This window comes from Haliotis cracherodii, unplaced genomic scaffold (assembly GCF_022045235.1).
Source record: "Haliotis cracherodii isolate W230 unplaced genomic scaffold, xgHalCrac1.p SCAF_10, whole genome shotgun sequence".
Classification (NCBI taxonomy): Eukaryota; Metazoa; Mollusca; class Gastropoda; order Lepetellida; family Haliotidae; genus Haliotis; species Haliotis cracherodii.
Window position 1 is genome coordinate 35,812,501 of NW_027266265.1, and position 24,964 is coordinate 35,837,464.

Consider the following 24,964-nt stretch of genomic DNA (forward strand, 5'->3'; position numbering starts at 1 on the left):
CTGCTGCTGGAGGCTACAATGGTTCTCTAAGGACAGGATCACGGGGAATCTGGGGCGAATAAATACAAAGGATGAAAACAATAGACAGTCATGTCTCGATAATGAAAGACCAGGCCAAATGTCTATTTGACTCAAGTCATTAAAAAAGTAAAAACGACAAACCCCTTGCATCATTTCAGCGTCCATTGTGAGCTATACCGACTACACTGCCGGCCATAAAAAGTATACACCCAAGTAAATTGTGTCTAAATGAAACAAACAAGAAATGTTTATTTGATGGTTATCGTTTTTATGGTCGTATCATGGTCGTCTTTTGTACCCGAAATTTGCAATGCTTATTGTTTTCAGCCTAATAACGTTTTAATGACGTTTGTAACTTTTTAAAAAAAAATAAAAAAAGGCTACAATCGCTTTGCAAATGCACAAACTGCCGTTCAGGGTGACTTAATGGATGGAGTAGTCAGACTCGGTGACTTGTTCGATCGTAGCGATCACAGTGATGGTGATATCTGACAAACAACTGTGGATAATGAAATAGTTAATAAAGAATATATGTTATCTTCTTACTCAGAGGTTTGCCACGCGTTGGCCTTGATCATCTTGACGACGTCATCAAATTTGACGCTGCTCGTCAACGTCTTGCCGTGTCTGATGATTGGGATACCGTCTGTTCCGTCCCAGCAGTCCACTGGCGAAGAAACGTCAGAGACGAATAAGACAGAGACTATCCGCCAGTTACACGTATCACTGGATTCGGTGAATATACAGAGTGAGTGAGGATGAGGATACAAAGCTATTTCTGTTATATCACGTCGTGTCACCGTGTTTGGCGAAAAGCCTAAATGGGTGGAGTTGTTTCAATCACGGGTAAAATATTCTCAAACCAAGAGTCATAACTGGGTTTTGAATCTAGTATTTGAATCTATAATCATCGGATCCTGGTACGGTTAAGGGGCGCAACTCTGTACGGTGCATTAGAACCAGTTAGTGAAATTTTTTTGTCGGGATACTCGATCAAAACCAGTTTAGGATAAGAGAACCTACACTCCACACATCGACATCCCATCCGTAGAGCCCTGGCGTACGTTTCCACAGAAGAATCGCTGTTCATCTGATTGCCGGTCAAGTACCTGCAACATTACAATACGGTAAGAACACAACTGTGATAAAGACGGATATGTTGTTATAGTGAGTGAGTGAGTGAGTTGGGTTTAAAGCCGCTTTTAACAGTGTTCCAGTTATATCATAGCGTGTCAGCTTAATGTGGGAGGAAAGCTCGAAGTGATGCAGGTCTCAGACGTTTCCCATTTCGGTGAAACCCACGACCATGGGTATGGTACTGACAAACCTAGAAACATAATCGGGGCGAACCAACAATCATAGGTTTCTGGCGTGCTCAAGGGACGCAACTCTGCACAGCGAATCGCGGCGCCTTAGACGACTGGGCCACCTGTGCCCCCACAGCTAGGACGAGGACGGATATATTGTAATGAATAATGAATATTATTCTAATCCGTAAGTAGCGAGAACGACCTATTTTTCGCCTGTGAAAATCACTATGGATTTTGAAAAAAAGAACATCTCTTTCAGTTGGAATCGGACGGTTAAACTAAGTGATTGTTTCTTTTTTGTTTAGTTTGTTTGTTTGTTGATCAACACCGCACTCAACCATATTCCAGAATACATGACGGTGATATGCAAAAAAAATAATCTGGACCAGACAATCTAGTGATCTAGACATCATGAGCATCGATTCACGCAATTGGGATACGATGACATGCATCAACCAAGTCAGCGATCCTGACCACCCGATCCCGTTAGTCGACTCTTACGACAAGCATAGTCGCCTTTTACTGCAAGCATGGGTTGCTGAAGACCAATTCTAACACTGATCTTCAGGCGTTAGTAACTGAGTGAGTTTGGTTAATATTTGAACAATATTTCAGTTATATCACGGCATGTTAGTCAGCGATGCAGGTCGTAGTCTTTGGGTGATACCACTGAGCACGGGTATGGTGCTGCCAAACCTAGAAACATCATCAGGGAGGAACTGGGATTCGAACCTCTTTCAGGTAAAAAAAATAGACTAGAATATCCGTTTATCAAACACAGACCCGAAATGATTTCAACGGTGCTATGCCATGCGATCGTCAATTTGTCTTTCTATTTTAGTATTAACCAAGTCAAAAAGCGTCCAGACACCGTAGCGTTTTCTTTCATCTCTAACATGCGTTAGAGAGTAGAAGATGTGGGTTATCTCCCCTGGACGGGTACTGGTGTCCTTGACCGCCATCAAGCCCGATCGCGTGCTCCTTTAGCCAACCCATCTAAAGGTCATTGCTGTTAAATAAGGAGGAAACTGGCAATCAAGAAAACGTTGAAATGACGTTCAGCGTTGATTTGACTGGATAAAAACTCTTTCAATACCTCCAGCAAGAAGACAGAGTGAATATAGTGAATAAAGATTCACGTCGCTTTTCTGCACTATTCCGGCAATAATACGGCGTTTTCACACACGGAAATGGGTTTCACACATTAAACTCATGAGGGGCATCGAATCCTGGTCTTAGGCGTGACGAGCGAACACTTCAGCCATGAGGCTACCCCCACCGCCCTCAAGAACACATAGTCGGCACGGGAGAAAATAACGTAACAATACAAAATGGCGTCACTGACGTGTTGTGAGACGAGGCAATCCAGTAGTCACAGAGCGGCTGGGACATGTCCATCGTGATCTGTTCCTGCTCCGGGTTCCATACGCTGTTGTCAGGGGACAGGAGGTAGTCATAGAACTGCAGGGACAGGAGTTATAAAGTTGTTTTTATTTTTTTACATAAATTTGTATTGATTCCAGAGTACCTCAGTATTCAGCCAAGTACTACAGTATACAGTCAGTTATTACAGTATTCAGTCAAGAACTACAATGTGCAGTCACGTACTACTGTAAAGGTATTCAGTCAGGTACTGCAGTATTCAGTCAAGAATTATAATGTTCAGTCACGTACTACTGTATTCAGTCAAGACACATTTCAAATTGCAATAGCATGACACACTAAAGATGACAAATGTAAAGGTTTTGAAACAAACAGTTTTCATATTTCAAAATTAAACATTTGCAACACACAATCAGAATCAAACATAGCATGTATAAAAACGAGCAAAGAATCAATTGTTGAGAATAAAAGGGACCATTTTTATGAAAGTTATTATCGTCGTCCTTTTTTAAAAGCAATATATTCTTGTATTGAATACTAGTATATGTTATAAGTAGCTTGAACAGTATGTCTACTTTCGGTTTGGTTCCATTGATTCCATGTACTTGAAAATGACTTTTTCCCAATAGAAGTGCATGATTTTGATGATTAGAGTATCAAAGTGGTTATAACCATAACCAAATAAGACATTTTGTCATTTTTTAGTATATAAGATCATTCCATTTTTTTAGTTTTATTGCATTCCCAAAAGACATGACAGACAGAAGCTACATATACTCTCTTGGATATACATCTCATTACATGGGTTTGTGTCGTAGCGATTTTCGAAAACCTCAAAAATATGTGTCAGGTGCTGAGATCGTATCCGTTAGTGGCCAGGTGTTTTATTCAGCCCCCGGTCTTTACACTGTTGTCACTGAACATTCACCCTGTGCACTAAAAAAAACCACTCATCCGTTGGTGAACGGCCAGATGGTGGAAACACGTATACGTCCATACACCCGAAACACTGGCAATGGGTACCCGATATGTGGGATGTATGTAAAAAGCTCTTAGCGCCATTAGGCAGCATGGGTTGTATACTCCTAAGGGAGTTGAGAATGATAGCTGGAATTCATTCGAATCAGTTAAATATGTAGTATGGTCACATGATTGCAAGATTTCTATGTTATCCCCTCTTTATAGTGTAGCTTCAGTGAAGAAGTGAGGGGACATTGGGCAAAGCGGCATGGTAACAACAAGTACCATATGTTAACGTCTTTTGTTATGACGCGGCCGGGATCGAACCAGACCTTTCGCTCTCCGGGCAGTCCATTTATCCACTAGAACACAGTTCTAACACTTGTTCTAACACGTAATATATAGTGGGAGTGCGTAGTGCTTATTTTTCCAAACGAATGTTAGAAATATATGAATTCCGACACGAGATTCGTTAGACAAAAAAAACATAACGTTGTTGTAGGGGAGATGTTCTGTGTTCTTCATTTCTCCGTGGGACCCGTGAAGATCCGGTAAGAACAGCTTTTCGGCAACCCATACAACAGGCGACCATGCTTGTCGTAAGAGGCGGTCAGGTGGCCAGGCTCGCGGAAGTGGTTAATGCATGTCATCGTATCCCAGTTGCGTGGATCGATTCTCATGTCAATTGTCTTGCCTAGACTCGATTAGTTACAGACCGCCGTCATATGAATGGAATATTGCAGAGTGCGTCGTTAAACAACAAACAAACAAAACGTCTCCCTGGTCTGATGGTAGAATGTCTGTCCTGGGAGCGGAATATCGGGGTTCGGTCCCCGACCGAAATATAATAAAAATGATACTTGTTGTTACCCTGCCTGGCGTTCGGGTGATAAGAGGCGAGTCGTGGGCTTGGAGTGGGGTATCCATGCTAAACTACGACATGGTATCTCTGTCGGCTAGCACCGACTAAGCGAGGCTTACAGTGTCGACGTCGACATACGGTCAACCATGGGAACATGCGTCACTAGTGGGGGGACGTCTGTATGACATTTTAATTCAAAACGAAGTCGTTGATAAACATGAAGGAGTGATAGCTGACAAACCTCTTTCTCTGTGAAGTGCATTGACCCAAGCGTCCCCCTCATTTGATCATCGACAAAATGTTTGATCATCAGTTTGGCTGTTTCTACTGAAAACGTTTCCTACAAGGAAACAACATGGCCATTAGTACATGTGACAATAGTTACGACAGATCAACGTCAGTTGATCATTTTGGGCCGGAGGAACTTTGGGGTTGAACTGACAATAAAATTCAAGTTTCCACCCTTGCCGAACAAGGCTGGAATAATGGTGTTATAGTGTGGCTGGATAAACGAGTCTATGCATAGTCCAATCAAAATCGCGTAACGAAATCAACATCCGGTTCGTAAACTGTCGTGTAGATTTCGGTCAATTGCAAGTATTGCAATGCATGAGTACCGTCAACTTAACGTCAACAGGTATTTTACAAATCTTTTCATGTTTTTAATCAAGGTGCTCGCTAAGTAAGACCGTTTTATTACAATATAGATCTTAATTATCGATCAGATCGTTTTCATCGTGCGCCGCCATTTTGTTTGAAACAAATACAAGTGATATGAGGGGTGGAATCTGATTGGTCAATAGGAGGGATAAAGAAGGGACATAACTTGTAATAACCACTGGTGGCGCTATGATAGAGCCCAGAAATTCCAGCCTAGTTCGGCAAGGGTGGAAACTGGTCTTTTACTGTCAGTTAACTCCTCGGGAAAATGGGTGGAACTAGTACCTACTACCGTAGACATGCAGTAAGGGTTGTCTGCAACGGATCAGGAGGCCAGAGTGAGTGACTTGGCTGTATTCCGTTCATTGTGACCCGAAGTGTAGATTGTTGCTCACGCTTTCAATCACTGGTATGTCGGGTCTACGCTTGACTGTTTTTTACAAATCGCGGTGATGAAGTTGGAATACAGCTATCACCCACTCATTCAGATCATATTGTGATTATATATATACCACAATGATAACAATGATGATATCAAAATGAAGCGAAAGATTCTGCTCATATATATCACCCTACATTCTTGCCGTCATCTGAAACGATCACTATTAAAATATCAACATACGTTTTGTTCTGTCTGAAGAAAATCGACGAAACGTTCAGGACGCATTTGCCTGGAAATAAAAATAGCTTATTGGTCATTTGAATTTATATACACATATCCAGTTAATCGGAAAAATGGGAAAAAGTGCAAGCCAAAAAGCACATTGCATTTTCTAGAAAACACAATGTCATTTTTGTGCCAGGCATTGGTTTCAACAATTTGAAGCCATAATTATTATTATTTTTCACGCATTTTCGGGGATAAATTAGTTTCGATGAATTTCACTGAAAGTAGGCATCGCAAGGGAGCCCATATTTCAAAAGACTGCTATAAATACCTTTCGCCTGTCTTCCCACTTAAGTACTGGTTAAAATGTTTGGAAATTATCTGAAAACAAGGAAATAGGTGTTAATCTATATCTAATAAAATCATTTACTTTGAAAGACTTTGAAAGATTTTATAACGAAATTATAATCAATATCAATAATGACAAATGATTATTATCAATAGAGTGCGTTTCATTAAATTACTCACAATAATATTATCAAATAACATATAATTGTACAATATTAATACATATTTCATATTGCAACATTTCTAAATATAATACATTGCAAACTATTAAAAATTAACCATTATGATTACGTCACGATATTGTTCAATAATCATATAAACCTTTCCGTGCAATATTAACACATCACTTACATCATCAGAGTGAACGAGTTCTTCAAATAACATGTAAAATTCTTGGAAAACCATTTTTTCTTTGAGCTTGAGATGCTGAAAACAAAAGAACAATAATAAAATGAAATTCCTTTCTGCACAAGACACTATCGTTATAACAACCAGTAATTTCAAAAACGTCCGTGAGGTAAACAATAGCACGATGATAGTACTGATGTCGGTTACATTGGCAAAGGACCCGTGAAGATCCGGGTAGAATAGGTCTTCAGCAACCCATGCTCGCCGTATAAGGCGACTAGGCTTGTCGTAAATGGGATCGGGTCAATTGGATCGGGTGGTCAGACTCGCTGACTTGGTTGATGCATGTCATCGATCCCAATTGCGTGGATCGATGCTCATGATGTCAATCACTGGATTGTCTGGTCCAGACTCGATTACTTACAGACCGCCGTCATATAGCTGGAGTATTGCTGAGTGTGGCGTTAAAGAACAACAACATTGGCAAAGAAACCAAGCTGTAGTTTGTTTGACCTGTTTGCCGCACTCAGCAATATCCCGGATATTATAGAGCGAAGGGCTGGGACGAGTCCAAATTTTCTACCCGGGAACCCAACCCCCTATTACCCGACCCTACCCGGGTACCCGTCTCAAGAGATAGGTACAAAATGTCCGATTAGGAAACGTTTGACCGTAGTCCTGTCAAAATGTATTAAGAGCAATTTGCTCACGCATACACTGAAGTTGACTGAAGTTTTATCTTTATGCAAAACTATAAAGTCAGAGAAGGAATATATTTAGTAAGTAACTAACGACGGATCCGGGTAGTCCTGTGGGTCCCAGGGTCGTACTCAGCATCCACCCGACCCGAGTACCCGGGTTACCCCCCCACACACACACACACCCCACACCCCTCACACCCCACCCGCCCCCCAGCCCTGTGAGAGCGGTCTGTAAATAATCGAGTCTGGACCAGACAATCCAGTGACCTCATGCGCATCGAGCTACCCAATTGCATCAACCAATCAGTTATTCTGACCACCCTATCAGTTTAGTTGCCTGTTACGACAAGTATTGGTGACAAATAATGCATGGAGGTACAAATTATAGCAACTATAAAGCAATGAAGATGGAAATCAGGATATCAACTTTGGAATTGGTGAGGGTATGTTACAATTCCAAGTCTACAATACCATATCCTAAAGTATTCCGGTTTAGAATAATTGGTCTTCAACAACTCTGCTTGTCGTAAGAGGCGACTAACGGGATCGGATAGTCAGGCTCAGTGACTTGGTTGATGTCATCGTATCTTGATTGCGTTGATCTATGCGCATGATGTCAATCACTGGATTGTTTAGTTCAGACTCGATTATTCACAGACCGCCGTTATATAGCCGGAATATTGCTGAGTGCGGCGTTGAACTACAAATAAATGCTAAACAAATGGTGAAGCATGTGTTGGTGTGGGAAACATTGTAAGGGAGATAACTAAATAGCAAGTTGAATAACCGAAAGAGTAAGGGGTAAAATCCCTATAAATTAGGACTCTTCTTTCCTGCAAACCCGACCACCTCCGTGGTCTAGTAGTAGAAAGGAAAGTCCGGGGTTCGATCCCCGGCCGCGTCATACCAAAAGACGTTAAAAGATGGTACTTGTTGTTACCCTGTCTGGCGCTCCGCATTAAGGGGCTAAAACAAGGACTGGTCGGTTCGGAGTCAGTATACTGTGTCTGAGTGGGGTATTCATGTTAAACTGCGGCATGGTATCTCAATAAGCTAGCACTATAAATCGGCATCAGTCCGGACTAGAACAAGCAGCCACACAAACACTGACACGTACATGCACGTCGCTATATAAGTGCAATAATCTTGGACGTTAAACCCCATTTCACCTCACACCTCCTGCAAACCCTGTTTGGATTCCACGTTCGAATTGGTACCCAGCAACCTATGCGTGTCGTACGAAGCGTCTTAATGGATCGTGTGGCATCAACGAAGTCGAGGTTTGCTCAGAATATCAACCATGGTTAAGTCCGTTCCAAACATCTTACTCAATCCATGGCAATCAGATGCCACTCAAAGCAATTCAAATCCTGAATATTCTTGGAAAATATTTCATTCTGAGTTAATCAGTGAGTTTTGGTTTAAAGTCCCTTTAAACAGTATTTCAGATCTATCCCGGCGTGTCAGCTTGGGTTGGTGAGTGAGTGCGTTATGGTACAGCACCGTTTCAGTGAGTGAGTGAGTGAGTGAGTGAGTGAGTGAGTTGGGTTTAAAGCCGCTTCTAACAGTATTCCAGTTATATCGCGGCATGTCAATGTGGGAGGAAAGCCCGAAGTGATGTAGGTCTCAGACGTTTACCACTTCGGTGAAGCCCACGAGCATCGGTATGGTGCTGACAAACCTAGAAACATAATCGGGGCGAACTGGGATTCGAACCCACAATCATAGGTTTCTGGCGCGCCCAAGGGACGCAACTCTGCACAGCGAATCGCGGCGCATCAGACGACTGGGCCACCCGTGCCCCCAGCGCCGATTTAAAAAGTATTTCAATTTTAGAATACGGGAGCGAATGATGTGTTTGGCTTTATAGGGGGTTTGCAAATAATGTGAGTAATAGAATGGGTGAGTGAATTGTGTTTCAGTTACATCACGACGTGTCAGCTTCATGTCATCTTCTCGAGGCAAGAGAGTTAACTGACTATAAAAGTCCAGTTTCCACCCATGCCGAACTAGGCTGGTATTATGGAGTTACAGTTTGGCTGGACTACCGAGTCTGTGCATAGTCCAATCAAAATCGCGCACCGAAATCGAAATCCGGTTCGTAAAATGTCGTGCAGATTTCTGTCGATTGCAGGATTTGCAAAGCATGTGCACCGTCAACTCGCTGTCAACGGATACTTCCGAGTCTTTTCATGTTTTTAATCAAGGAGCTCACGTGATTTGATGCACTTCGCTTTGTGAGACCCGTTTTATCACAATATAGATCTTGATTGTCGATCAGATCGTTTTGATTGGGCGCCGCCATATGGTTTGAAGCAAATGCAAGTGATACGAGAGGTGGAATCTGATTGGTCCATACGAGAGGCTTAGAAGGGACATAACTCGTAATAACCACTGGTGGCGCTACCGTCGAGCCCAGGAATTCCAACCTAGTTCGGCAAGGATGGAAACTGGACTTTTAAAGTCAGTTAACTCCCTTGCCTCGGGAAGATGGCTTTATGTGTGAGTAAAACACGAAATAAACGTTAACTAATTTGTTGAGACATTGGTTTGAAACAGCCAGAGTCATAATCAGATCACATCCTGAACCTGATTCAAACCCGCGTTTACCGGATCCTTGCACTGCTAAGCGAGGCAACTCTCCCACTCCATTTTGGTCAGTAAATATGTGATGCTTTCAATGCCATCGTCAGCATCTTGTAAAATTAACTGACTAGCGTACTTTATGCAGCCCACACGAAATACAATACAACATGTGTATGTCGAGTGTTAGATCAGCTGTTGCCATATCACATTACAGATCGTCCAGTGAGAAGATATTACATGCATAATGTGATCAAGGAACTGTATCCACGGGATTAACTTGACTTGATTGTATATATTGTACCTTGAGCAGTCTTTTAGCTTCCTTATTTTTCAGCTTGTAGTTCATCTTAGCCAACCAGGACTTTAGGTCGCGTAGAGTTTTGATACTGAAAATAACAAATGTTGTTAAAGATTTCTGAAAATAAGAAATAAAAACAAATTTCAAAGTTTTATGATATTCGTAGCTATAATAAGAATGTGACATATCTTGGTCACTTAACTATTGTTTTTTTTATACTTTCTTCATGCACTTCAAAAGGTTCTTTTGAATACACTATTTACATGCATCAATTTATGTTAATTGGTAGCTTGTCCATTGGCGCCAAACACTTGAAATTACACTATAGTGTATGAAGTGATCTTTAAACTGTCTACTTACTAGAACTGTTTTTCTAATCGGTCGGTGCCATAGGCGCTTGCTTCGTTTTTCTGAATCTTGTAAAATTCCTTCCACAGCCATCTAAATAATAATAATAATAATAATAATAATAATAATAATTCTCAGTAATGTATTCTCTGTGTGAAAATAAGAATATCCCTCATTCGACATTGTTCTTGTATATACGGGCATATGATGACTGGAGCAGGCTCTTGTTACCCCCCTCTGTATCTAGTAGTCATAACGGGAATAGTCATAATGAGAGTGAAACGTTCATTGGACCCATTCTTCCCGGAAATGGCCGGAATCCCGGAGTCCTTCACTTTAGAGACAAGTGAAATGTAACATTCTGACACACATACATACACGGACAGACAGACAGAGGCCACCCCATTCAACACCATTCACTCATTCCCCCACTCACTCAACAGACAGACAGAGGCCACCCCATTCAACGCCATTCACTCATTCCCCCACTCTCTCAACAACCCATCTCTTACTCTCAATCAACCGCTCAATCAGTCAATCACCCAACCACTCAATCACTCAACCACTCAATCAATCATGCGCTCAATCAAGCGCTTAATCACTCAATCACCCAACCACTCAACCACTCAATCAATAAACAACTCAATCAAGCGTGCAATCACTCAATCACCCAACCACTCAATCACTCAACCACTTAATCAATCATGCGCTCAATCAAGCGTGCAATCACTCAATCACCCAACCACTCAATCACTCAACCACTCAATCAATCATGCGCTCAATCAATCAACAACTCAATCAATCATGCGCTCAATCAATCTCTCAACCACTCAATCACCCAACCACTCAATCAATCAACAACTCAATCAATCAACAACTCAATCAATCATGCGCTCAATCAAGCCTGCAATCAACCAATTGATCAATCAATCGTTCAATCAATCAATCGGTCAATCAATCAATCACGCACACAATCAAACAATCACACGCTCAAACAATCATGCACTCTATCAATCAATCAATCAATCAATCAATTACTACAATTAATCAATCAATTACATACGCATGTATTAGTGCGTTACCTTTCCTTCTGTATTTGGTATGAGGCGACCTTGGTTTCACTGACGAGTTGTGTCATGCCCTCCATCAAGGCAGGGAAATCATTGGGGTCGAGTGCTTGAAACATACAGGAACATGTTTAACAAGACATTACTTGGAACACGGACGGGCAATACAGTCACTAGATGTCTTATCAAATACTCACAGTGAGTCGGTTATATAAGGAATACTAGTAGCAAAATAAGACATGTCAAAATGTAATCCAGATGAAACTTTTGGACTGTTCATAAATTGTCCCAGAAAATAATTATGCTTCAGACGTTTGAAACAAAAGCTGTCTCCCACCAAAATCACATTGTTGCAATGTTTTTGACCAAAAAAGATTTAGGCTCATAGATTTAATACAAAAATATCTGGTTTTGCAACTCAAGCTGAAAAAAATATCTGGTCTCCATAATTATTTATGCTTAGGCTCGTACGTATCGAATAGTTTGTTTATTCGTTACACTCAGCGATGTTACAGCTACACGACGGCGATCTGTAATTAATAGAGTCAGGGATAGGCAAACAAGTGACTGAAATCAGTTCAAATGTCATCATAAATATTTACACCCTACTCCTATCTGTCGTGTCGTATTTCAGTGACAAAACCAATGCAATCGCCGGTTACAAAGTCATACGGTCTCAGTGTCAATTAGACTTTGCATTCGCTACACTGAACCTTATCCCTGCCGTCTATATTGCACGGGATTAGTCGCGACACTCTTTGGTCGTGTCAAAGATAGGGAATTGGTGTCAAAGAAAGAAATGTGTGTCAAAGATAGGGATGGTGTCAATCATAGGAATGGGTGTCAAAAATAGGGATGGTGTCAAAGATAGGAATGTGTGTCAAAGGTAGGAATGAGTGTCAAAGATAGGAATGGGTGTCAAAGATGGGGATGGTGTCAAAGATAGGGATGTTGTTGTCAAAGATAGGAATGGGTGTCAAAAATAGGGATGGTTGTCAAAGATAGGAATGGGTGTCAAAGACATGAATGGGTGTCAAAAATAGGGATGGTGTCAAAAATAGGGATGGTTGTCAAAGATAGGGATGGGTGTCAAAAATAGGGATGGGTGTCAAAGGTAGGGATGGGTGTCAAAGGTAGGGATGGGTGTCAAAGATAGGAATGTGTTTCAAAGATCGGGATGGTGTCAAAGATAGGAATGTGTTTCAAAGATCGGGATGGTGTAAAAGATAGGAATGTGTGTCAAAGATAGGGATGAGTGTCATAGGTAGGAATGGGTTTCAAAGATAGGGATGGTGTCAAAGATAGGGATTAGTGTCAAAGGTAGGGATGAGTGTCAAAGATAGGGATGAGTGTCAAAGGTAGGAATAGGTTTCAAAGATAGGGATGGTGTCAAAGATAGGGATGAGTGTCAAAGGTAGGGATGAGTGTCAAAGATAGGGATGAGTGTCAAAGGTAGGAATGGGTTTCAAAGATAGGGATGAGTGTCAAAGATAGGGATGGTGTCAAAGGTAGGGATGAGTGTCAAAGATAGGGATGAGTGTCAAAGGTAGGAATGGGTTTCAAAGATAGGGATGAGTGTCAAAGATAGGGATGGTGTCAAAGGTAGGGATGAGTGTCAAAGATAGGGATGAGTGTCAAAGATAGAGATGAGTGTCAAAGGTAGGAATGGGTTTCAAAGATAGGGATGAGTGTCAAAGGTAGGGATGAGTGTCAAAGGTAGGAATGGGTTTCAAAGATAGGGATGGGTGTCAAAGGTAGGAATGGGTTTCAAAGATAGGGATGAGTGTCAAAGATAGCGATGGATGTCACATTTAGGGAAGTGTGTCAAAGATAGGAATGGGTGTCAAATTTAGTGATGTGTGTCAAAGATAGGAATGGGTGTCAAAGATAGAGATGAGTGTCAAAGGTAGGAATGGGTGTCAAAGATAGGGATGGGTGTCAAAGACACGAATGTGTGTCAAAGATAGGGATGGGTGTCAAAGATAGGGATGGGTGTTGTGAAGCAAAAGGCCATATAGCGAAACATGCATACATTGTTTATAAAACAACGAGGGATCCTTATAAACATAGGACTTCGTAAGAAGCCCCCAAAGGAATTCACGGACATTTCTTCGGTTCAACAAACTCAAAGAACTCTACACCTGTTAGCTTTGAATCAAAAGCATATTACATGCGTCAAAACATAATTAATGCTTTGTAGAATAATATCATTGATATCTGGTCGCTGGTTACTTACCCACTATAGACAAACAGGAAAGATTGAACTCGAGGCCGTGAAAGATCGCCATGGCCATCCCAGGGTCATACTTAGCGGTCTCGTCTGGCCAGCGTTCGAAGTCCGGGCTGTTGAGACCTGGTCGCACTTCCTTTACAGATGGTAGGTATACTGAAACACATGTGGGTAGTAAGTAAATGGGTTTCACGTCGCTGTGAATGATATTTACATTAAATGGTAAATCTTTTGAAACTTTTATGGGAAACATATCGAGAACATTTCCAAATTTGACGTATTAATGACAAAAATGATGTCCGATGAAATTCCTTATTTTGACTTGTACCATATGATCCAATGTTTTTTTCAGATGAACACTTGACTTGCCTTTGCATGTGATTGTGACTGGTGCCACCGGTGGGGCAGGAATCGCTCACCTTTACGCGAACACCTGGTATCATCACCATTTGATAGTGATTCATAAAAACATGCTCATGATAAAGTCGAAACGTACAGTCGACGGTGCTTAATGCCGAGATTTCTAGTGGATATGGAAAGCTTTAGTTGCTTTGTTTACACGTTTACAACTTGAAGTCCACGAGAAAAAGATGTGGTGCTAATAATCTAAGGATCATTATGGCGAATTTCAGATTCGAATGATATGACCCTGAAAAGCCTAAGGGACGCAACTTTGTTGAGTAAACAGCATCGCCTTAAACAACTAATCCTCCTCTTCAATAACTGAAAACATGTTCATAAATAAAGACGTTGATTATATTCAAACTTTTTTTTATCATAGGGAGCGGCGTGTGATAACCCGCCTTATCAACTGTAGTGTTCGTGTTGAGTACTGGGGCACTTTATCTATCATCGATGGACCTTAGTTAAAAACAAACTTCATTTTTTATAGTTGTAAAACCTTTGTCAATAACATTAAGGCTGCTTGTATGTTTGCCGTACACACTAATATTCGAGCTATGAAAAGGCGGTATGTAAATTATCAAGTCAAACTAGTGGCTGATATATTAGCAACGACAAACGCCGTCGGGGTATGATGACATCCAATCAACCAAGGCCACAAGCGATCAATTAAAAAACCTCGCACGACGAGCATATTTGGTTGTATTCGGGACCCGTGAAGATCCAGGGTAGAATAGGTCTTCAGCAACCCATGCTTGCCGTAAAAGGCCACTATGCTTGTCGTAAGATGCGACAAAAGGGGATCGGGTGATCAGAATACCTTTTTCGCGAACACCTGGTGTCATCACTGATTTTCAGTGATCCATTCATATAATTTTCACCGCTATTATGCCTTTGACACGCAATGGAATCTGTTTCGAGAATCGAGAGTGGTTGTGTTTTCACGTTGAAAATTATTATATCTTTATTCTATGATCATCCCAGAAACAAATTGCTTTGAATTTCTCTCGCTCGGTGCAATTAGATTGGAGTTGTGATTACAGCAAGCATCATTCGGAAATTCAGCCGTGGTCCGTAAACATTACAAAACTCAAGACATTTATTATTCACAAATCGTTCAGAACTTAATTCAGCAACCCATGCTTGACATAAAAGACGACTATGCTTGTCGTAAAAAGCGACGAACGGAATCGGGTGGTCAGGCTCACTGACTCGGTTGATGCATGTCATCGTATTCCAGTTATGTTGAGCGATGCTCATTATGTCAATCACTGAATTGTCTGGCCCAGACTCGATTATTTACAGACCACCGCCATATAGCTGGAATACTGCTGAGTGCGGCGTAAGTCTAAAATAACAAGTTTATAAGATCTATTTACATGTTGGAAGTTTCAGAGCTCTGGTCGCCACTATACGACTGTCTAACTATTTACTTTAACAAACTGTCCAAGGACAATGTGCACAATGGGGCCAAGGTCATCTATTTTGATGTCTTCTAGCAGTTGTTTCCACTTAAAACTGTGAAGGGCTCCCCCCCCCCCCCCCAAATTTTAGAAAATGTCTCAATCATAATTTATCACACCCTTATCTTGAGTATTTTGCATTAATTCAATACGTTAATAAATCTTGTATATAGGTCGCCAGCAGGGTTACTGCGCACCACCATGCCTGTTAAATTTTTTGCTGAATTATAGTCCGTCACAACCGGCACATGTCGTGCCATATGACTAGCAATAATTCAATAGTGTTTGCATTATATATGAGCATGTATGGGCATGCGTGCAGGGTTCTTTGTAGATAAAATGTGAACAAGTGTTCAGAACATGATTGAGTTAGAGTTACGACCCATTATGGATTTTCTGTACTAGGTGGATGAATAGTGTAGCCCCCGGGCCTTTAACGATCGCGAGAGACTTACAGCGTTTGTCCATGAGGAACAAATAAGCCGCGTTTCGAATAGGTTATTCTTTAAATTACTCAGTGTCATTTCAAAACAGAAAAGTTAACGAAGAGAAAGATATGAAAAGTGAATTTGTTTCACAGATGTCAGATGACGTAATCTTATTAATTTGTGACGTCATGAACAATGGATGACGTCATTTCGTAATGTCCTTACGAATGAAGCAATGTGGCGTTGTATCGTTTTAGCTGACTAAGCAGTATCGAGACTCACTTGGTTACCCTCCCTGTTCACATCCTCAACGAAATTATCAACATACCACACTCAAATCTGTACAAAAACTCCTTTCGACGCACAACACAGACACACAAGCACACACTCAACCCTCACAACCACTCCCACCAATTCAAACACACACACACACACACACACACACACACACACACACACACACACACACACAAACACACACACAAACACACACACACACAAACACACACACACACACAAACACGGAACCCTCACTTCTTCACAATCCACCCCAACACACACAAACACATACGCACGCACATACACACACATACACACACACAACCCTCACTGCTACCCCCACCCACGCAACACACACACGTACAACACTCACTACTGCCCAAACCAACACCAACACACACACACACACAATCGTCACTACTTCCCCAATCCACGTGCAACCCCCCTCTCTCTCTCTCTCTCTCTCTCTCTCTCTCTCTCTCTCTCTCTCTCTCTCTCTCTCTCTCTCACACACACATACACATATACACAGACCCAACAAATCTATTCTCCCTTATTCAATAATTGCGCAAGAATGTCACACCTGGGTCAATGTTTAATTTATTCACCCAGGCAAAAGCACACACACCACATTGAAGCATCGTTTTTCGCAACGTGCATTTAATATAGCACCTAACAATGATATCACATTTACCGAATACAGATCTACAGGTAGCAATGGGTTTATTGAACGCGTCAATGGGCCCAGCACTGATATGCACCCCAACACCCACCCCGGTTTTCTAACACCGTCACCCGGACAGTAGAGACACATACCTAACCAGAACATGATACCCGCCTTCATAGAATGCTGTTTGTTCTTGAGAACTTCGACAACGAAACCAAATCATAACGATCGTATCAAATGCATCCCTAATGGGGCCTTTACACAGGATAGCGACCTTTGTGCCTCCCGTGTGCAACCATAGAATTTGCCAGGTCGTCGTTGGAGGCTCAAAGGAGGCAAAATGGTTGCCTAGGTTGTTCCAAGGTGGTACACAGGAGGTTCAGACATCGTCATGGAGTATGGCGATCGCCGTGCCTCCATTCGGCGACCACGGCAACATTTGAGACACCATGGCAATGCTTCCGCCTCCTTTGTGCTACCTGTAATGCCTCCTCAGCCTGCCTATACATAGAGGGCGTGTACCTGCAGTGTTTCATTGTGGTTGCAGACGCTGAACAACTCGAGCAGTTACTGCTGAACAGCTGCTGGAGCAGTTACATACAAACAAGATTTTCTGGGTTTAGGCGACCATTGAGCGGCCTGGCCAGTTTTTGATCGCTCGAAGGTGGCACAAAGGTCGCAGCCCTGTGTAATGGGGGCTTAAGTAAAGTTTCTAGTCCATGGTAAGAACATCCTATAGAGAATTTTCGTTTACTTAGAAATTCTCACATAAAGATATATTTTAAAATATTTCTATTCACATTCGGTGAATACTTGCAAGTGAATGTTTACATAACTTCCTTATATTTGTCGTTTCTAGTTTTACAACATACTTCCAGATCAATGTGGTGATTCGGAACAGTAGTTTCAACCAGTAGATAGGGACAGTGGCTTGTGTAGTTTAACATGCGGTAAGAAATAGCATGTTTGTAGTTTGTAGTAAGGTAACTACAGGCAATATGTATGTCACCGTGACCCAGGTGTATGGCAAAGTTCAAGTGAAAGTGCCGTGTTCAATACAACAACTCTATAGTCATGGTATCATGTTTATGTGGTTGAGCCATGACACGAATCGACATTGTGTGACTTTATAGGCCCTTCCGATATTTTCATTTAAGAAGGTGACTTGTGAAAGTGAACATCATAAAGCGAACTGGTTCTATTAAATCGAGCTGTAACTTTATAGGTAGCTTTGTAAAAAGTCTCGGTATCATTATATAACACTCGATATAACACTCGCGTACCTGACATAAAGGTTATTGCTATCACCTTTAACAAGTGCACGAGTAGCAGAAAATCTGAAGCTCGCCTTTCTTCTGCATATAACATTAAAGAGGTGATGAAGTGCCGGCGCAATTAAGTCTCAACAGGACTGTACACCTGGGCCCACTTGCACAAAGCGATTTTAGTTTGAACATATTTTATTCTCATGAAAAGGATTGGCCACAAGTTATCACAACTTAGAACGCCCTCTCCCATAGATTTACATGTATGTTTATTTACAGTTAAAAATCAAATGAAAGGAAGGAAAGAAACGAGAGAGAGAAACGTATATACATTCACATTGCTCACTCAAACCTTTTTGTTTTCTTTATATATGTAGCTACATTCCTAAAAATGCTTTCGTTCACATGATAAGGTAAAATTGCATTTCCAACTAGCATCAGGTCAATATTTACATCACAGGTATCAATCACAAAGCGATCTTAGCGCTAAGACTTTTGTAAGCCTATGTTAAAGTATAAGAGTTACGATCATCTTAGCTCTAAGATCGCTTTGTGCAAGTGAGCCCTGGTTGCATGAATTTTTACTCATATTTGTACGCTCTAAACATTTTGTGATTTAATAACCGCGTATTTTGTTGTCTACACAGACGAAATAATAATGACACCAATGCAATATTCCAAAGTGTAATGTGAGGAATATTTTTTATCCACTTGTAATACCTCAGATATATACGAACAATAACATTCCAAAGGGGTATGTGGCAAAAAGATATATCACACATGTATCATGTTCAGTGTGCATCTAGTCGCCTACATTTGATATACAACCAACTTTGTAGTATGTAATGAGTGAGTGGGTGTGGTTGTTGTACGCCGCGTTTAGTCCTATACCAGCTGGAAACACCAGAAATGGGCTTCACACATTGTACTCATGTGGAGAATCGAACCCCGGGTCTTCGGCGTGACGAGCGACGCTTTAACCCCGAGGCTAGTGGTAGTGGTGTAGTTGTAGCTGTAGTTGTACTTGTACCAGTAGGTGTAGTGGTATTAGTAGTGTAGATGTAGTAGTAGTAGTGTAGTTGTACTTGTAGTAGTTGTAGTAGATATAGTAGTAGTAGTGCAGTAGTGTAGTTGTAGTAGTAGTAATAATGTAGTATTAGTAGTTGTAGTAGATGTAGTAGTAGTGTAATTGTAGTGGTAGTTGTGTAGTTGTAGCTGTAGTTGTACTTGTAGCTGTAGGTGTAGTGGTATTAGTAGTGTAGATGTAGTAGTAGTAGTGTAATAGTAGTAGTGTAGTTGTAGTAGTTGTAGTAGTAGTAATAATGTAGTAGTCGCAGTTGTAGTAGATGTAGTAGTAGTGTAGGTGAGGTAGTAGTAGTGTAGTGTAGTTGTAATAGTAGTAGTGTAGTGTAGTAGTAGTAGTAGTAGTAGTAGTAGTAGTAGTAGTAGTAGTACTGCAGTGGTAGTAGTAGTGCAGTTGTAGTAGTAGCAGAAGTGTAGTTGTAACAGTAGTAGTAGTAGTAGTAGTGGTAGTAGTACTGCAGTTGTAGTAGTAGCAGAAGTGTAGTTGTAACAGTAGTAGTAGTAGTAGTAGTAGTAGTAGTAGTAGTAGTAGTACTGCAGTGGTAGTAGTAGCAGAGGTGTAGTTGTAACAGTAGTAGTAGTGGTAGTAGTAGTAGTAGTGGTAGTAGTAGTAGTAGTAGTAGTAGTAGTAGTAGTAGTAGTAGTAGTAGTAGTACTGCAGTGGTAGTAGTAGCAGAGGTGTAGTTGTAACAGTAGTAGTAGTGGTAGTGGTAGTAGTAGTAGTAGTAGTAGTAGTAGTAGTAGTACTGCAGTGGTAGTAGTCTACATCGGTACTAGGCCCGAGGCCCTTTCCTGTTCCTTGTGTACATAACTGATCAATGACATAACTGATGAATGACATAACTGATCGATGACATAACTGATCAATGACACAACTGATCAATGACATAACTGATAAACTGAACTATTCAACAAGAATATTTGCCGAAGACACATCCCTGGGCATATCATCTAATAACATTGTATATGTAGAAACTACTATGAATAGCAATTTAAACAAAATTAATGATTGGGCTCAAGACTGGTTAATTCTACATGTAGATAATCCGAGCAAAACAAAATCAATTCTTGTTTCCACAAGAGAGCCGCCGAGAACTTTGAAATTATTTTTGGATAATGAAACATTGAAAACGTTAAAACACACAAACACATGGGTGTTATATTGTCGTCATCGCGGATGTGCTCCTGTCGTAGTGTGTTTATGCTCTGTCGTAGTGTGTTGAATAAGATTTATGTGATGTTTCTTAGACCACACTTTGAATATGCATGTGAAGTTTGGGACGGTTGTACCAAGGAGCAGAGTGACAGATTAGAAAAACTCCAACTGGAAGCAGCAAGAAGTGTAACTGGTTAACCAACCTATACTTCCGTCAACAAAATATATATCGAAACTTCCTGGGAGCCCTTATCAGAGCGTAGGAGAAAACGTAAATTGTGTTTATTTTATCAAATATACGACAATATGACACCTTCATACTTTAAAGATCTAGTACCTCACTCTGTCGGGACAAACGTAACATACGACCTGAGAACTGCTCACAATATAACTATGCCTTTATTACTATACGTATTAAGTTATCTGAATCCTCGTTTATACCATCCGCTATCAAATTGTGGAATACATTTCTTATTCAGCAGAGGATGATTGAAACCTTCTCTCGATTTAAATCCAGTTTAAGAACAGATAAATCTACAGTTCCATCATATTTATCATATGGTCTAAGGGAAATAAACATAATACATACAAAATTAAGATATGATGACAGTGAATTAAAAATAACTTCTTTAGAAACTGTTTAAACGAGGATCCAAAATGCCGATGTGGCAGCCCATGTGAAAATTCATATCATGTTTTCATTAAATGTCCTTTATTCAATCAGGTAGAAATGAATTGATGCACTCACTATTGTTAATTGTGAAAGATACTTGTGAATATTGACCCGATGCTAGTGGGCAATGCAATTTTTTCCTAATCATGTGAACGAAAGCATTTTTAGGAATGTACATACATACATACATACATATATAAAGAAAACAAAAAGGTTTGAGTGAGCAGTGTGAATGTACATACGTTTCTCTATTTCTTTTCTTTCCATTCTGTCATTTAATATATTAACTGTAAATAAGCATCTATGTAAATCTGTGGGAGAGGGGGTTCTAAGTTGTGATAACTTGTGGCCAATCCTTTTCATGAGAATAAAATACGTTTAAACTAAATTGTAGTAGTTTTGCATGTGTAGTTGAATACTTTCTACGAATATTGTGATTTTTTCTCTTTCGGAAAATGACTACATGTAGTTAGGAAATGTGATATTCGCAAACAAATCGCAATAATTATTTTCACTTTACTTTTTCTTTGAAGACAGACGTGATCAGATATCATTTTACGCATTTTAGCATCACATCGTCATTTGATATGGTATAAAGCCAACATTTTTCAGTTTCATAATGAACGCAGTCTAGTTCTCATTCTAAGATCGGTGCTCATGATGTCAATTACTGGATTGCTTAAAAATACTCGATTATTTACAGACCGCCGTCATACAGCTGGAATATTGCTGAGTGCGGTGTTAAACAACAATTGAGTGAGTGAGTTGGGTTTGACGCCGCTTTTAACAGTATTCCAGTTATATCGCAGCGTGTCAGCTTAATGTGGAAGGAAAGCCCAAAGTGTTGCAGGTCTCAGACGTTTGCCACTTCATTGAAACCCACGAGCACGGGTATGGTGCTGACCAACCAAGAAACATAATCGGGGTGAACCGGGATTCGAACCCATAATCATAGGTTTCTGGTGTGTCCAAGGGACGCAACTCTGCACAGCGAATCGCGGCGCCTTAGACGACTGGGCCACCCGTGCCCCGTGAAACAACAAACAAACGTTTGTGCAAATTGTGTGAATTGCGGGTGCTACCGGAAGGGCAGAACACGCTAACCCCTGTCGCGAACACCTGGTGTCATCACTGAGTTTCCATTTTTATCATTTTCACAGAAGAAGAAGATTATTTTATTACGGTGTCACGTAATGTACATACGAAAAGATAATACAAAACATTCACCAATGTACATTGTCCGGCCACAAATGACTTACGAGACCCCAGAATACAAATATATTCATAATAGTGCTAAAAATATGTAATACAATCATTCTTAAATTTGAAAAATATTCTATTGCACAGTGTTCTGCGATTAAAGCAGGACCAACGGGGAGGGGAGAAATAAGCAGATCATTCCACATCACTGATATGGTCTGGTCAGTTTGTGACATATAAGGGAACAACGGGTCAGAGGCATGTGTCCACAATGAAAATCTTATGTCAGAATAGAATGGACATTTAGTTAAAAAGTGGACTTCATCCTCCACTTGTTGGTTGTCAGAGTATTTCCAAATACGATGAAGTAAGTGAATTTTGGACGTGCAAAGCGACCGAGTTCTATTTCTGGAGGGAGTGTACCGCATCTGAACTTTGCAAGAGTGAGTGAGTATGGTTTTACCCCGCTTTTAGCAATATTCCAGTAATATCACGGCGGGGGGCACCAGAAATGGGCTTCACACATTGTACCCATGTCGGGAATCGAATCCGGGTCTTCTGCGTGACGAGCGAACGCTTTAACCACTAGGCTACCCGACCGCCCCGAACTTTGCAAGAACACTACAATGATACCTATCAGTTATAGATCGTACATGCGTTGAAACTTAGTTTTAAATAATCGAAACGTTCTAAGTTTCTTTTCCATTTATTTGGCCAGTGTCATTCCATAGCTATAGGCCTCGAGGCCAAATATCGTATTTAATAGGAATCAGACTATTTGTAATATCATTAAAATCTCTTCGTGCAGTGTGGAACACGTTAATCGACGGCAAATTCAATGTATGGATTAAATTAATTACTGTATTTTCCATGATTTACGGAATTTAAAAGACCAAAATTTTACTACATTTAAAATAAGTGATGGGTCTGCCATATTCAGTTTTCTCCATAAACGGATTACCTCAATTTTCTGGTGTGTTACACAAGACAGCCAACACACCCCGCCGCGGATGGCCAAATTTGGAGTTTTTATCTACTGCTAGAAAAAAACGACAGGCTCTATTTTGAATTATAGCATTTATACAACTAAATTCTCTAGTTCCCCAAAATCTCTGATAAAAAATCTCATGAGATGAAACTGTCTGTGCCATATACATGTTTCTGTATAGGGTTTTGATATAGGGTATTTCACAGCTATAAAGGCGGTCGGGTAGCCTTGTGGTTAAAGCGTTCGCTCGTCACGATTCCCGACATGGGTACAATGTGTGAAGCCCATTTCTGGTGTCCCCCGCCGTGATATTGCTGGAACATTGCTAAAAGCGGCGTAAAACCATACTCACTCACTCACAGCTATAACGGTAAACGGAATCTGCTTCGGCGGATAATCAAGAATGGTTATTACTTGCATTGACGTTTTATATTTATTTGAGCTGGGTCGATGTTGTCGTTGGTGGACTGAAGTCCAAGAGTTTCATTATAACCTTAGTATCATTTATCTATGCTGAGACATAATTAAAATTAAAATATCGTTTTAAATAATTTCAACAAAATCAGTAAATGCACTCTCGTGTCACTGGGTTTTCTGGTTCATCGGTAACTAGATTGTCTAGTTTGTTTACAGACCGCCTTCCTATCAGAAATGTGCTGTAGCGCGGCGTCTGGGAGTAAATACTTACTTTTTTGAAATTATGCCTATATTTACATCAACAGGAACACATATGAAAACTTTCAGAACGCAAGTTTTCCCTATTTTTCAAAATGATGTTGATTTAGTTGGTCAGCACGCCCCTAAGCATGCCTTTTCCTTGTAAAGAAAACAAATACAATAACAGAAAGCAAAATATGATACTATACTGCATATATGATGCATCCTGGTTGTAATTCAGCCCAGCATCAGTCGGCGAAGGCGTCATATGAATAACCGCTCTGCCGCATTCGAATTGGACAAATAGATTACACTACAATTGTCCATGTTCAACGCAACACAGCCTGAACTACACCTGAAGCACGCGGACATCCTTTGATAGGTATTTACCACAAATCTATAATTATTATACATCCGTGTCTTTCCTTTGTTTTTTGTTGTTGTTGTTTTTTAAAGCCGCACTCAGCACTATTTCAGCTATATGACGGCGGTTTGTAAATTATCGTGTCTGGACCAGACAATCAAGTGATTGACATCATCAGCATCGGTCTACGCAATTGGGATACGATGACATGCATCAACCAAGTCAGCGAGCGAGCCTGACCCCCCGAACTATACATGTATAGGCGCCTCTTACGAAAAGCATAGTCGCCTTTTTCGACAAGCAAGGGTTGCTGAAGACCTCAGATCGTTCGGTTCACGCCATGTGTGCTGCGACAACTTGTGACATGTAGAGACGGAGACAAGTTACGAGGGTTGATGGATACGTTCTGAGACTCAAATAGTGTGTGCGCGCGTGCGTGCGTGCGTGCGTGCGTGCGTGCGTGCGTGCGTGCGTATTATAAAACATTTGAGTGCAGACTGCAGTGCTTGGGGATGAACCTCATTATGGGCTGCACTATATTGTAAAACCTCACAAAAGGTTTTCCTGCCTTTTAAGAACCCATGTGCACAATGGCAAACATCCGCCCTTG

At 40.8% G+C, this 24,964-nt stretch overlaps 1 protein-coding gene across 3 annotated transcripts in view; it reads right to left on the reverse strand.

Annotated features, from left to right (window-relative positions):
* LOC139454343 (1-phosphatidylinositol 4,5-bisphosphate phosphodiesterase gamma-1-like) overlaps positions 1 to 24,964 on the reverse strand; it is a 102,019-nt gene that overhangs the window by 68,642 nt on the left and 8,413 nt on the right. For all 3 annotated transcript variants that reach the window (XM_071235975.1, XM_071235976.1, XM_071235974.1), the window contains exons 2-13: positions 13,736 to 13,885; positions 11,515 to 11,608; positions 10,445 to 10,525; positions 10,088 to 10,172; positions 6,503 to 6,577; positions 6,135 to 6,184; positions 5,819 to 5,867; positions 4,778 to 4,876; positions 2,677 to 2,792; positions 1,045 to 1,130; positions 568 to 688; positions 1 to 49 (exon numbers count right to left, since the gene is read on the reverse strand). The exon at positions 1 to 49 is cut by the window's left edge and continues 37 nt beyond it. In XM_071235975.1, coding sequence (XP_071092076.1) covers positions 1 to 49; positions 568 to 688; positions 1,045 to 1,130; positions 2,677 to 2,792; positions 4,778 to 4,876; positions 5,819 to 5,867; positions 6,135 to 6,184; positions 6,503 to 6,577; positions 10,088 to 10,172; positions 10,445 to 10,525; positions 11,515 to 11,608; positions 13,736 to 13,885 — 1,055 coding nt within the window. The remainder of the gene's footprint in view (positions 50 to 567; positions 689 to 1,044; positions 1,131 to 2,676; positions 2,793 to 4,777; positions 4,877 to 5,818; positions 5,868 to 6,134; positions 6,185 to 6,502; positions 6,578 to 10,087; positions 10,173 to 10,444; positions 10,526 to 11,514; positions 11,609 to 13,735; positions 13,886 to 24,964) is intronic.